At 45.9% G+C, this 15,743-nt stretch overlaps 1 protein-coding gene across 2 annotated transcripts in view; it reads right to left on the bottom strand.

Moving 5' to 3' along the window:
- RGS22 (regulator of G protein signaling 22) overlaps positions 1 to 15,743 on the bottom strand; it is a 1,652,097-nt gene that overhangs the window by 489,894 nt on the left and 1,146,460 nt on the right. For both annotated transcript variants that reach the window (XM_078686958.1, XM_078686959.1), the window contains exon 16: positions 11,004 to 11,096. In XM_078686958.1, coding sequence (XP_078543084.1) covers positions 11,004 to 11,096 — 93 coding nt within the window. The remainder of the gene's footprint in view (positions 1 to 11,003; positions 11,097 to 15,743) is intronic.

Genomic DNA, 15,743 nt, shown 5'->3' with positions numbered 1-15,743 from the left:
CGTGCCCCTTGGGCATTTGTGTAAATTGTGCGACTTTAAGTATTTCTTTAAGAGTTTTGTTGTGTGCTTAACTCCCTGTCTCATAAAGAGCCAGGGTAGTCTTGTTATAAATAAATATACTTTATTTTTCATAACAACTTGTGTGGTGTCCTTTCACTTGGTGTTCAAGGGGTAAATGTGATGGTAAAACAGCTGGCTTAACACGCCCTCTAGAGTTTAGCCTAAAGACTGCACGTGTCCATGCTACTAGGATAGCTGGTCTATCAGGTTGACTTACAACCAAACATCAATAAGGGTTGTTTGGACTGATACAAAGTGTTCACTAGAATAGTGAACATTATATATCAGGCCAACTTCTCACATTGGTGAGCAGCGGTTGGGATTTGAGCTTGCTGTTGTTTTACCACACGTATCCTAAGAATATCATTTGAAAGATCACATAAGTACTAAGGTACATATAACTTAGCTTAGAATACTCTGAGTTCTACTGAACCAGCTGTTGTAGCTCCTAGGGCTTAGCACACCCTAAACTACAACTCTTAGCAAGGGATCAGTAGGCAAACAAATAGTGTAGGTAAGTGCACCACTTACACCTCACTAGAAAAGCATGTCTACCCATGGAGAGTCTTCAGAGACTCCCCTAGTGGCTAATGACCCTCCACAGGTCATCTCAAGATATGCAGCTCTCAATTTCCAGGAGTTGAGACACTTGTGTACCTCCAGGAAATTGAAACAGGGGTCTAACCCCACCACTCCCTTTTTGTTAGGTCTCTTAGAGACATATGATGCTAGAAGAGCTTCTCATACAGATGGGAGTATGCCAGCCTTAGAGGGTACCCTTGGTGATCCAGACCTCCTTGACACTGAAAATGCAGTTGAGGAGGAGGAAGAAGAGGAACTCTCTGGGGATGAGGCAGACAAAAGGTCTGAGTTAGTCAGCAGACTTACTAGGGCCAACTTAGACCTACATAGGGAAGGATCTGGGGGCCCCCCTGTACTGACCCTCATGAGGCCTAACCTTGGAGTTAGAAGAGATAGATCTCATTCTAGGGACTCCAATAGATCTCTGCACTCTAATGCCTCTTCTCAGAGGAGAAGGATTTCTCCCCAGAGGAGATTGACTTCCCCTCAGAGAAGAGAGCATGAAGCAAGGATGAAACAGGCTAATCTGAGGATTGAAAGGGAAGAACTTGCCCTGGCCAAAGAGAAGCTTGCCTTTGCTAGAGAGCAGCAGATGAGTGGGGTAGTCCCCACTGGTGGCAGCAATCTCCCTAGAGATAAAGAAAGGAGTTTAGATACTAAACACCTGAGTAAGATAGTGCCCCCCTTTAAACAAGGGGATGACATCCACAAATGGATGGCTGCTTTGGAGAGGGCCTGCACTGTCCAGTGCATCCCCCAAAGTCAGTGGGCAGCTATACTGTGGCTCTCCTTTGAAGGCAAAGGTAGAGATAAGCTCCTCACTACTAGAGTTGAGGATGCTAACAATTACCAAGTCCTGAAGAATACACTGGTTGATGGGTTTGGCTTAACCATTGAGCAGTACAGGTTGCTGTTCAGGGATACCCAGAAAATTCAGTCTCAGGATTGGTCTGACTTTGTGGATTGTGCCACTAAGGCTTTGGAAGACTGGTTGCTGGGCAGTAAGGTTACTGATTATACAGGGTTGTACAATCTGATCATGAGAGAGCAGATTTTAAATAACGGTCAGAACCAGTTGTTGCATCAGCACCTTGTTGACTCAGATCTGACCTCTCCCCAAGAATTGGGAAAGAAGGCAGACAGATGGGTCAGAACAAGGGTCAAGCAGAACCAGACTCAGAACCAGGGTGGTCAGAAGAAAGCAGACCAAAAGGGTAGTAACAAGAGTGAACAAAATGACCAGAAGTCTTCAACAGGTCCCCAACAAACCAAAGAGGGTGGGGGTCAGGCTTCACAGCAGAAAAAGAAGACTCAAGAAGGCCAGTCAAAAAGGTGGTGCCAGTACTGTAAAAGTAAGTCTCACTGGTTTAGTGAGTGCACCAAAAGAGGAGGGCAAACTCCTACCACTACAGCCCCTAAGGCAACTGCACCCCCTAGTACAGTCAGTAGTGGTAGTGCACCTCCCAAGGGAATAGTTGGGTTAACCTTGGGAACTGAGGGGTATGACAACTTAGTTGGCACACTCACTCAGGCTGTCCTTGTCTGTACAGGGGATGTAGATATATCCCCTGATGCAAGTCCCAATACTTTGGGCAAATACAGGCAGACACCTTTAATAAATGGAAAGATGGCTCAGGCCTACAGGGACACTTGTGCCAGTGTCACAATGGTGACACCTAACTTTGTGTACCCTGGACAGATCATGCCAGGTACAGATTACCTGGTGACCAATGCCAGCAATGTCACTACCAATCACAGTATGGCAATTGTTGATTTCTCCTGGGGAGGGGTAAGTGGCCCAAAGAAGGTTGTAGTTAGTTCAGACCTCCCAGTAGAATGTCTGTTGGGCAATGATTTTGAAACATCCCTATGGTCAGAAGTGGAGCAGAGGACTCACATGGAAATGTTAGGCTTGCCAGCACATGTCCTTGCTGTGACTAGGTCACAGGCCAAAAGATGCCCCACTGAACAGGTGCTGGATCCTGGAACAATGGACCAGACACCTCCCAAGAAGAGGAGCAGTAGGGTTAAGGCATTGCCTTCCCCCTTGCCCCAGGTTGTGGATCAAGTCTCTGAGGAGGCTGACTCAAGGAACTGAGGGAAACTGAGCCTAAAGAGCTTGAACCTGATCAGGTTGAGTTTCTGGGCTCAGGGGGACCCTCCAGGGAAGACCTGGGAAAGGCACAGTTGGACTGCCCCTCACTTGAACCCCTCAGACAGCAGGCTGCTGCTGAGGCTGCAGGGAATGCCACAGGTACCCACAAGGTATACTGGGATGATGGACTCCTGTACTCTGAGTCAAGAGACACCAAGCCTGGTACGACCAGGAGGCTGGTCATCCCCTTGTCTCAGAGAGGTTTCCTTCTTACCTTGGCCCATGAAATTCCCCTTGCAGGTCACTTAGGCCAGAACAAGACGTGGGACGGGCTTGTCACACACTTTCACTGGCCTCACATGAGTGAAGATACCAAGGAGTTTTGTCGCTCCTGTGTCACTTGCCAAGCCAGTGGCAAGTCAGGTGGCACAACAAAGGCCCCCCTCATACCACTACCTGTGGTGGGGGTACCCTTTGAGAGAGTGGGGATTGACATTGTTGGTCCAATGGAACCCCAGACAGCATCAGGGCACAAGTTTATACTGGTGGTGGTGGACCATGCCACCAGGTATCCTGAAGCTATTCCCCTTAGGACCACTACAGCACCTGTTGTGGCAAGAGCCCTAATTGGAGTGTTCTCCAGAGTGGGCTTCCCTAAGGAGGTTGTCTCTGACAGAGGTGCAAACTTCATGTCAGGATATCTGACTGCAACGTGGAAGGAATGTGGTGTCAACTATAAGTTCACCACACCCTATCACCCACAGTGCAATGGGCTGGTTGAGAGATTCAACAGGACCCTCAAAGGGATGATTCATGGACTACCGAAACCTCTCAGGAGGAGATGGGATGTCCTGATCCCCTGCCTCTTGTTTGCTTACAGAGAGGTCCCACAGAAGGAGGTTGATTACAGCCCTTTTGAGCTTCTGTTTGGGCATCCTGTAAGGGGACCCCTTTGTTTGGTAAAGGAAGGATGGGAGAGACCTCTCAAAAAGCCAGGAACAAACATTGTGGACTATGTACTTGGTCTCCGCTCCAGGATGGCTGAGTATATGGAAAAGGCATCTAAAAACCTTGAGGCAAGCCAAGAACTTCAAAAAGCTTGGCATGACCAAAAGGCTGTCCTGACTGTGTACGAGCCTGGACAGAAGGTGAGGGTGCTGGAGCCAGTGACCCCAGCAGCACTCAAAGACAAATGGTCTGGGCCCCACACAATCATTGAGCAAAAGGGAGAGGTCACCTACCTGGTGGACCTTGGAACTCCCAGGAGCCCCCTCAGGGTGCTCCATGTAAACAGGCTCAAGGCATATGTCGACAGGAAGGACATGGGCTTGCTCATGGCCACAGATGAGGGACAGGAGGAAGAGAGTGACCCTCTCCCAGACCTGCTCACTCAGAATCCTGATGATGGATCAGTAGATGGTGTTGTCTTTTGTGGCAGCCTCTCTGAACATCAGCAACAGGATTGTAGACAAGTTCTGCAATCCTTTAGACATATGTTCTCTCTGACCCCCAGTCAAACTGATTGGTGTACCCATGAAGTTGACACTGGAGACAGTCTGCCTGTCAAGAGTAAAATCTACAGACAGCCTGATCATGTCAGAGACTGCATCAAGACAGAAGTGCAGAAAATGTTGGAGCTGGGAGTCATTGAGCCCTCAGATAGCCCTTGGGCTAGCCCAGTAGTTCTAGTGCCAAAGCCTCACACTTAGGGTGGTAAGAAAGAGATGAGGTTTTGCGTAGACTACAGAGGACTCAATGCAGTCACTAAGACTGATGCCCACCCAATACCAAGAGCAGATGAACTTATAGATAGATTGGCTTCTGCCAACTACTTAAGTACATTTGACCTGACAGCTGGGTATTGGCAAATCAGGTTAGCTGTGGAGGCCAAGCCCAAGACAGCATTTTCTACCCCTGGTGGGCATTATCAAATTGTGGTAATGCCCTTTGGTTTGAAAAATGCACCTGCCACCTTCCAAAGGCTGGTGAATCAAGTTCTCACTGGGTTGGATGACTTCTGTGCAGCATATCTTGATGATATAGCTGTCTTTAGTTCCACCTGGGAGGATCACCTGGTCCACCTGAGGAAAGTGTTAGAGGCACTGCAAAAGGCAGGTCTCACTATCAAGTCCACTAAGTGCCAGATAGGGCAGACACAGGTTGTATACCTGGGCCACCTTGTAGGTGGAGGCCAGGTTCAACCCTTGGAGAGTAAGATACAGGCCATCGAGGACTGGGCTCCTCCAACCACCCAGACTCAGGTTCGAGCTTTCTTGGGCCTGACTGGTTACTATAGGAAATTTGTCAAGAATTATGGGTCCATTGTGACTCCACTTAATGACCTGACAAGTAAAAAGATGCCAAAGAAAGTTCAGTGGACAGCAAGCTGTCAGAAAGCATTCAATGGCCTAAAGCAGGCCATGTGCACAGCACCTATCCTAAAGAGTCCAGACTACTCCAAAACCTTCATTGTCCAAACAGATGCTTCCGAGTTGGGTGTGGGAGCTGTTCTATCTCAGCTGAATTTTGATGGTAACGACCAGCCCATTGCTTTTATTAGCAGGAGGCTGACCCCCAGCGAGAAAAATTGGTCAGCTATTGAGAGGGAGGCCTTTGCTGTGGTATGGGCCCTGAAAAAGTTGAGGTCATACTTGTTTGGCACTCACTTTAAGATTCAGACCGACCATAAGCCCCTCTTATGGCTAAATCAGATGAAGGGTGAAAACCCCAAACTACTTAGGTGGTCCATTTCCCTACAGGGGATGGATTTTACAGTGGAGCATAGACCTGGTACTGATCATGGCAATGCTGATGGGCTCTCCAGGTATTTCCACTTAGAGCAAGAAGACTCACCTGGTCAAGGTTAGCTTATTGTCCCAAAGTTTTTTTTGGGGGGGGGGTCATGTAGGAGAGTAGGGTCTGCAATCCTATGATCACCCAGATTTTTGCTTTTTGCTTCACTGGTTTACGACTTTCCCTGGCTGTGGGCCTGCTAATCAGACCCACAGCCTAGCTGTTCTCTCTATTCCAAATTGTACCCAGGTACTGAATTGGCACTGGGCCCTCTCTTGTGTCCCTGTAACTAGGGCAGAGGTGTACCCAGAGGTCTCCCAGGGGCTGCAGCATGTATTATGCCACCCCTGAGCTGACTAACTAAAACAGACACAACTGGCTGCTTGACAGCTGGGGCAAGGTGGTGTACACACCCTTTGCTTTAGATATAGTATTCCTATATCTAACCCTAAAATGGACACATATATTCCTATCAGTCACTCCTATGGCAGGCCTTATCAATCCTGAAGGCAGAGTGCTTGGAATAATGTGAGATGGTGCTCTGGCATGAGCTGAGCCCGTTTGCAGCTTGCGGAACCAAGTCCTAATAGCTGTTCCATGATAACGCATACCATATACTCTTAAGTGCATTATAATCCTCGCGGTTATATGACAACTCTGGTATCGCTTTATCAAAACATGTCGAGTAAGGTGTCATACGAATTGGAATACTAACCCCTCGCCAATTCTGGCGACGGGGTTAGCATTCCACCCTTCTAGAGGGACACGACTTGTATGTAGCTGTAACCCCGGCTAAAGCTAACTCAAGCCTCAGCTCCACAAAATGGATGCTGCCACCGAGACACAAGTCTGCCCTCCTGCTGCTGGGAGTCCTTCCAGCAACGGAGGCCTGGACAAAGGGTTTCTTGTCAGGGGCGGTGCCAGCACCATCCCAGACAGGGTTTTGTGTATCCCAGGTAGGCAGGGCTTTAGAGGAAGGTGACTGCAAGTGGCACCCCGGTGCTCACTGTGCATAGGCCGGCTTGAACCAGTTCCAGGGGCACTCCAGCCCCTGATCTGGGGAAAAGCCCGGCAAAGGAGAGGGGTGTAACCACCCCCCTCCTACTCCCACCCATAGGGCAGGACTTAGTCGCGTGCCAGCCCCTTTCCCAGGATAAAGGTAGGAGCAGGCCCCCTTCCAAATTAGATCATCTTTGAATCCTGAACCGACTTTCCACGAAAGGAACTCAAGACTCTTCTCAAGATTTCTCCCTTGTGACTAAGGAGTAGTCACCCTGCAGCAGCAGGCACCAACCAAGCATCGCGGTCTGCTGTAAGTCTCTCCTCCGGATCAAGACTGCCCAGCTCGACGAGAACCGGCTTCCCTGGCACCTCTGACCTCTACCTGTATCATCAGCCCAGCTGAGATTCGTGGGTGTGACGAGACCTCGAGTGACCGGCCATCTTCAAGACTGCACGACGCTTGTCCAGCACGACCACCGAGTGACCCTCGACTGAGTGCTTTGGGGTAAGAGAAGCCCCGACCCTGAGCAGCTCCAGCACCGACGTTCAGCCCCCCTGCATCCACGAGATCTGCGTGGGGCCCTTCTGCTTTTTGCTGCTCACCGCGTTGTCCAGGTCACTTGCCCGCTGGCTAGTGGCCCTTTTGACGACGAACGACGATGACAACACCGCTAGTCTGGTTGCTCCAGACTGGCCCTTGCTCCCCTCCAACAGAGGAGCACCCCGGACCCTCCTGGTCCACTCCAGACGCCATTTTAAGTCCACCGCGTGGGCTTGCATTTGCCAAGACTTGTTGCCCCAATCCTGGGTCCAGCGACGTCGACAGCAGACACCACCGTGGGACAGCTCGCCCCTCCATCCTGGTCGCCGACAACGCCTCCTGGTCCGAGAGACTGCAGAGCCCAGCATCGCCCACTCACCTGGTCGAGGTGACTTCGTCCGGTGCCATCCTGGTGCCCACCTAATCACTGGCTAGTGATTCAGAACTTGGTCCCCTCTGCTTACAGGTATCCATCTTCATCGATCCAGGCTTGGATCACCACGAACTTCTTCACTGGTCGCCTGCCAGCAACTTCTTTCTTCAGGCTCCATAGACTGCAACGAGGATCTCCGACGTCTTTTCAGCCCTATGCAGCCGCAGCCCCTGGGCTAGGTAACCTGAGCATTTCGGTGCTCCAGCATAGCTTAACTATCTAAGTGTCAGGATCCTTTGTCGTTTCAGCTCTACCTAGTCGGGTTCGCCCGAGAACACTAACTTTGCTTTTACTAGCCTCCATAGACTTTTTCCCGCCTTACGCGTGAGAGTTCCCACTCTGCACACGACGTCCCTAGGCCTCCTGCTTGTAATCTAGAGGTTCAGTAGTCCAGTCCTAGCGATCCTAAAGCCTATGAGAATAGTTACTTACCTGCTAGTATTTCGCATTCCACTTGTATAGTATATGGTTTTTCGTGCCCCTCGGGCATTTGTGTAAATTGTGCGACTTTAAGTATTTCTTTAAGAGTTTTGTTGTGTGCTTAGCTCCCTGTCTCATAAAGAGCCAGGGTAGTCTTGTTATAAATAAATATACTTTATTTTTCATAACAACTTGTGTGGTGTCCTTTCACTTGGTGTTCAAGGGGTAAATGTGATGGTAAAACAGCTGGCTTAACACGCCCTCTAGAGTTTAGCCTAAAGACTGCACGTGTCCATGCTACTAGGATAGCTGGTCTATCAGGTTGACTTACAACCAAACATCAATAAGGGTTGTTTGGACTGATACAAAGTGTTCACTAGAATAGTGAACATTATATATCAGGCCAACTTCTCACAGACGGCAGAGGAGGAATAAAGACAGCAGCCTGCATCACCCCTCCTAAGCCCGCCCCCTCTTGTGACGACGAGTGTTTAATAGTTGCGAGTGCCACCCACTCCCTTGTTTTACCTATATGCTTGACACTCCCTCTACCATTGAAATGAATGGAGTTCTCGAACTCCTACGGCCATTGTGTAAGCGCCCAAAAAGAACCCCCATTCACAGCATTCAAAGTCGGCACACGCCCTCTGCCATGATATCACTGCTCTAGTTTGTGCCTGCTGGTCGAAGAATACCTCGCCCAGCAGGCATGCGCAGCAGGACCGTACCTTCAAAGTTGCTCACAGCTGCCATAAATATGACTTATGAGAGCAGCAAGTAACCACAATTAAATCTGTTCCGGTTGCCTTTTTGTAATTCTTTTCTTGACTCTCCCCTGAGGGTGGCAGGGCAACACCCATTTCTCCCATTAACACCAGCCGCCCCTGGCGGCTACCAGGGCTTGTTGGTGCTCCCACAGTCCACCGACCACCTAGTCACTGACTTCCGATGTGGGGTAGCTCGTACACGGCTCCTGTTCTTCCTCAGCGTCGCTTTGTTCTCGCAGCTGCAGCGACAAGGTCACCGTCATCACTGCTGAACTGTCCGACATAAGTGGGCATTGCTCTTCTGTGCTTCCTGGTCACTTCCGAGTGACAGACTCTGTCCCCTCTGCTAGCAGGTTCTTCACTTCCAGAATCCACCCTTGGATTCCATCAGCCTTCTTCACCAGAGGCACTTTTCTCCAAGTCTTCCCCTGTCGCCTACGGAGGTTTCTGACGTCTCTTCACCCCTATGCCCCTGGCTTCCTTGGTGTCTGTAAATTGGTCTTTGGGGCATCCACGGGTGGGGTGGCTCTCCAACCTTCCGTCCTCCAAGGGAATTCTTCTGGGTTCTCTGAGAAGGGTCCTTCTTATGCAAAATTGTAATCTCGACTTCTCCATTGACTTCCATTTGGCACGCAGCTGTGTTCCCACTCTGCACACAGTCTCTGTGGGGTTCCCGGGTACTTACCTTGGGTAGTTCCTTGTGTCCCCAGCTTCTCTGGGTCTTCTGGTCCAAGTCGCCGTTCTCCTTTGCAGTTCGCATTCCACTTTCCTAATATATGGTTTGGTCTCCCCCTGGAGACTACTGGATTCTGTGCTACTTGCCTTATTGCAATTGAATATTGTTGGGTATTGTGTTGATATCTGCGGGTAGCAGATATACCAATGTGTTAGTGTGTGATGTGTAATAAATAGAAGTATTTTTATATAAAAACGGTATGGGTCTTTCTCATTTAACCTACAGTACATGATTAAACTGGTGAAACAAGCTGCTTAACACTCCTTCAAGATAAGCCTGAAGGCTGCTCGCCACAGCTATCACTTGGAGAGCTTTCTAGGATTATCAAAGACCACTAAAATCACCCTACGGGTTGCCTGGATTAGTGCAAGGTGCCTCACTTAAATAAGTGTGCACCATATACTAAGCCAGCCTCCTACACTTACACACCCACTTACCCACCCATAGAGCCACTTACACTGCCACTCGCTCACCCATACAACCACTGACACACCTACTCACTCAATACTGTCACTCACACAGTAACTCACTCACCCACACAGCTACTCACGCACCCACGTATACTCCCATACAGCCACTCACACAGCCATACATACAATGATACATACAGTCACACAGCCACTCACATAATATATGTTAGAAGCAGTATCACTTCGTAGTAGTGCACCTAGTATATTAATTTAACTTGTGTAGTAGGTTAGTATATATGTTTAACAATCATAACCTCTTAGAAAAGACTTACACTCACTGGATGATGTCATCAGTAATGTCATTTAAGATGTCATCAGTGACGTCACTGACCATGTCATGAGTGATGTTTTATATGAATTCACAAGCAGTGCATTTGTACGAATTAAATCTGAGCCTAATTATAACGTCCCTGTAACCTCTGGGTTTTTTCAGTGAATATGTATGTGTGTGTGTATTTATGTATGGTTGGGCAGGCTATGCCCCACAACAATGCTGTGGAAACTCTTAACATGATGATACTATGAAGAATTAAATAAAACTTAAGTAAAGTATGTTTTGTTCCATGAATATTCTCTGGATTAGTTCATAGCAGACACATCTGGTTTCAGAAGGATACTTGAATTTTTTTTTATCTTCTCCAATTTGCTGGACAATGAGATCTCAATTTCTAAATGTTGCAAAGTCTGCAGCAAATCTACTATGCATTCATAGTTATCAACTACATTGAACTAAAGGCTGCAGTTAGTCAAATAAACTGCAGGTCTCATGCAGTTTGCTGAATCAGGTGCAATAACCAAAAGGAACTAACTTTTTGGACAAAGCTAAGTGTTCAGATAAAAGTGTGGACCAGTGTGACCAATGGCTATAGCGCTTGTGGAGACTTGCTCTACCACCATGAGCTACAGCACAACTTAAAGTAACTCTTCTCACAGTAAACAATTTAATGGCAGCAAAGTGATTCAGCATAGAAATGAATTCAGCTCTCGGCAAGCAATGCGGTTTAGAGAGACCAAAAGCAGCTCTGTTTACATATTGGTAAACCACAAAGAGTTAATTGCCTAAGTCAGGAGTAGGTTTGTTGATGTTAGAAAGCACTTTGGTACCTCATCTTTCTTGAATGTGCTCTCTTCATACAGAGCCTGCAGCTTTCTGAAGTACACTGAGTCCAGCTGTCGCGTCTCCTCCACAAGCTCCACCTAATAAAATAACATGAGATGTCATCAGCGCAGATCATATGATATCATGGCAGAGAGCTTCAGCGGCAACCGGCCAGTGAATAATGGCTAGCGAGAAGGCTGCTAATAGAGAAAACAAATTATAGGATACAATGTCTCTCACTTAAGATCCAACTGCAGATCCTCATTAAACTGGAAACCTCCTTCAAATGAAAATGAGAGCCTGTTTCATATTCTCACAAATGTACTCTTTGCCAGAAAACACTCACCCATGCAAACTGTGCAAGTAAAGAAACATACCTCTAACGATTCCCTACAGGAGCAGCAATTGTTTGGTGAATGGAAACCCATTAGGAGTTGTGATAGATCAGATGTTTATTATTTTGCAACTGAAAGATCTTGGGAAATGGCAAGGTGTAAGACTGAAGAGAACTTCCCCGACTTCCAAACAACTCTAGTCTGGTCAATTCTAATAGGAAACACATTATGCCAAGTAAAAAAATACTCCTGCTTGATGCACAATGGTATTTGCATTTGCAAAGCCTGTACAGCTGGTCTTGGGAATATAAAGTAATAATTCACAAGGCACAGGTGCACAATGCAATTTGCAACTGTCATTATAAGTTACAAGAGGTACATTGCGAGCCCTTGAGAGTCGAAAGAAGATGAGATGTTCATTTGGGCTTTGATGTCACAGTGGTCATAAGGAATCAACTGCAACACAATGGTTCGAATTTCTGGAGATTAGGTTCACCACACTCTTCTCCTGAGGTATCAAGAATGATGTGCCAGAATCATGTGTGTGTCTCAGTCTATCAAATTCGGCAACATCTAGTAAAATTGCACATTTTAGACATCGCGGTTTGCTTTCCACCCAAATTGTTAGATAGAGATGAGATGCCATCAGAGGTGTTCATCTTAAGGTATCATATGCAGCGGCACTGACCTTTCTTATCCTTTACTCATTGATAAACAAGAGCAATGATTGAACCTTAAATGGGATTGAGAATATTAAACTGGACAACAAATCTGCCTTCTTTACAGAACATCGTAGACCATCAAAGGGACAAAAATTCGGATAAGGCTTGAACGAATTTCTGATGTTATAAAATCCAAAACAAGATTCTTTGCTAGAGAGGGATTGGCATCATCTTACAGCAAAGGATATGAGGAACATATCGGGTCTTGAAAGTTTCTTTATTTTATTTATTATATAGTTCTAACTTGGCCAGGGGCATTGGAGTACTTTAAAAATGCAAAAAAAGGCACAGATACTCTGCAGTGAGTATCATATTATAGCATGCCAAGCACCAGTAGTAAATGCATAGGGCACAGTACAATTTGTGTCAGCCATTTGAAGTTTCCACTGCAATGCATTTGAAGAGTTTCCACTGCTTTGCATTTGAAGAGTTTCCACTGCTGTGCCTTTGAAGAGTTTCCACTGCCGTGGTTTTGAAGTTTACACTGACGTGAATGTGAATAGTTATGAGGTATTGCTTTTTACAGTCAACCTGATCAGAATGCCCATGAAGACTATCAAAGCTGCATGTCAACCAACCTTAAACAAACAACATTACTCTGGGGCTCCGTGAGACCCATTTACACGCTGCCTTCCCTTATGGAAAGGGCAGAGAGTTCCAATGTTCAGGGGCAGTTCCTGAGAAAGCCTTCTTCAGAGCCTTGTCTTCTCTAAACCCTGGAAAGTTCCTGTGCATGCCTTGCTTGCTCCTGGACTAGTATGCCAGGTCAGAGATTTTTAATTTTTGGCGTGTGTAGCTGGACTGATTTGTGCTTACTGCTTTCTTATTCGCATCATTTACCAGTGACATCTGTAAATATTGTCTGCTTCCATTTTTTCACTTTTGTGGAACTACAGGGACCAGCAGTGATGTCAAAACACAGACAAGCAATGGAATATATGGCATTTACTAACACCGAGATTGGAAACAGGTAGAACCAACTGTTTTGGTCAATGGGATACTATTGAAGTGCTTATAACTATTAATATTCATCACGGTGTGAGCAACCTACCTCCTCATTTCATAATTATAATGATGCTACAGCACTAAGCCTTGGGACAATTACAAGCTGGATGGCGAGACATAATGATGGCAAGATGGGTGGGAGAGCTGCAGAAAGAGGTACTCCAAAAAACAATGAGAGCTATATGGCCCCTCTCACATCACAGAGAAGAAAAACAGTTGAAGCAACAGCCACTAGGATAGAAATACTTTGCGAATTACGGGATTTGGTTCAGAAACATTGGTGAACGACAGAACCTGTATCCGAAAGTGGAAATACCATCTCATTATGATTTTGGCATTCAGACATGGCAAATAACCTATTTTCACCGATACACTTCACTAGCCTTCAGCAAGAAAAATGTTTTGAAAACAACAAAATAGAAGTCACAGTTTCCTGCAACTGACCCTCGGAAAGAGGACCTAAGAAGAACAAGACCGAAGAAGAGGGCCTATATATGTTTTACATCTTTGGCTGCTTTTGCATAAAATGCAGTTGTATAAAAACCAATGTTTTACACTGAACCACGAAATATGGGAAATACTTCATGGCTGCCAGTGCAATATGGATTTCATTGTCACAATGAGCACCCCCAACCCACTATGCAGAGCTTCACTAATGTCAGTGCAACAAGGATTACGTGGCAAGGATTATGTGCCGCATTATGGAGCAAATTGTTCTAGATTATGCAGAAAATTTTCAAATTATGTGGCATATTCTTTGCAGTATTTTCATCCATTTTAGCTAGGAACATTTTTTATGAAGTCTGCAAATTATTTGGAAAATATGTAAATCCATAATTATGTGTTAAATGTTGCTGTTACTAAATTCCTCTGGTCCCCAGCACTGTCAATTGTCTTATCAACAATTTATTCATGAAAAGTAAACCCAGACATACCAATTACAGTCAGTGCCAATTGTTAGCTGCGCTTTGAATAAAACATATTTTTCAAACTAAGTACCTAAAAATAAATATGCAACACAAAAAATACATAACAGATAAAAAGTGAACTATGTGCCTATATTCTCATTTCAGGGTTCTGGGGATAATTACAAAAGGAGGGTAGAGCACTGCCTAGCATACCAACACACAATTTGCTGAGATGCATGGTGAGAAAGAACTCTGTTTACTTAGACCGTAGCCTTTAAACACAAAAAGATCTTGTTAGCAATGAAAACCATGCAATTGCTTAAACTAGCTTAGCTTAATACATATGTTAAAAGGGTTGTCATTTCTGTCGGTAACACATTAGCTTGGGCTCGTGACCTTATTCGATATTTTAAAAATAATGAGCGTAAAAACAATTTTCTCAAGTCTAAAACGCTAAGGCAATCTAGCAATATATGCCAAATTTCAGATCTGGTCCCAAGCCCACATTTACATGTTCCTCTGGGTGTAACATTTCTGCATTTATTTTTCCCTCCACTAGCCATGGATTAATGCCGATTCGTACCCATAGGATTTCACACCTAAGCCCGTGGTTTGGCAGAGTTTCTAGGTATGGATACCAAGCTGCATTTACCCAGGAGTTTATTTTGCATTGGACTGATATTTTCTTACTCAGGTACTCTAGATCGTGATTCCTTGACTGCTCTGTGCCTTGGCATCTAAGCGATCTCTTCGTAAATTCTACATTGAGGGGGTGCTGTATTGAACTTGCTTTTAAACTCCCTGTTATTTCCTGGATTTTCCTTCTTGCTTCCTTTGCCCATTTTAAACTACTGTGCCGAATCTCCTCACTACACCAGTGTGAGACTTTCTGCACTCCCCCTGGATTCTGGCGTTTCCAGAATCTTACCAGAGACAGTCACATTTTGGCCTGGCTGTTCCATGCTATTGTTACTGTCTCCATTCTAATTGCTTGAATCATTGCGGAGTTTGGTAGAGACAATAGCATTTTTAGGGCCTTACCTTCATCCCGATCCCACCCTCCTTTTCCACTTAGATGGAGGACTTCCGCCCCATACATTACTTGAGGCAGAATCATAGCTTCATAAGCTTTTAACATTGGTCTATGCGACATATCCCCATAATCCTTGTTACATTTTTTCAGCCCAAAAATGGATGAAAAGGCTTTTGTTTTTTGGGCTTCTAGGTGGGTGCACCATTTTAGAGAGCTGTTGAACCAAAGGGCCAGATATTTATATTCTTTTACAATTTCCAGTTTTATTTGTCCTAAATACCAACTAAATTTTTTGTCTCTCTTAACAAAACAGAAAATCTTTGTTTTATCCATATTTACAACTAAAAACTTTGCCTCACAGTATTCTCTAAAAGCATGTAATTTTCTTTGGAGCCCAAGTTCCGTTTGGTCAATTATCACGAGATCATCAGCATATAGGAGACTTGCTACTTTCCTGCCACTCATTCTGGGGCTTGTGCTTCGGTCTACTTCCAGTGCTGCTGGAAGGTCAGCTAGAAATATTGCAAAGAGCAGGGGGACAGGATACAACCCTGTCTTAGCCCATTTGCTATGGCTATTTCCTGTGTCAGTGACCCTTGTGTGTCCTTAATTACTTGGGCCCAGTTCCCTCTATGTAGTTCCTTTAGGATGGCCAGTAGGCCTTCCGGTATATCATATTTTATCAAGCACTCCCTTAAGCTCTGGCGATCCACTAAGTCAAAGGCTGCCTGAAAATCAACGA

The sequence above is a fragment of the Lissotriton helveticus genome, chromosome 4_1 (assembly GCF_964261635.1).
Source record: "Lissotriton helveticus chromosome 4_1, aLisHel1.1, whole genome shotgun sequence".
In the NCBI taxonomy this organism is placed as follows: domain Eukaryota; kingdom Metazoa; phylum Chordata; class Amphibia; order Caudata; family Salamandridae; genus Lissotriton; species Lissotriton helveticus.
The sequence above is the reverse complement of the archived record's forward strand: the minus strand, read 5'-3'. Positions and strand labels throughout refer to the sequence as shown.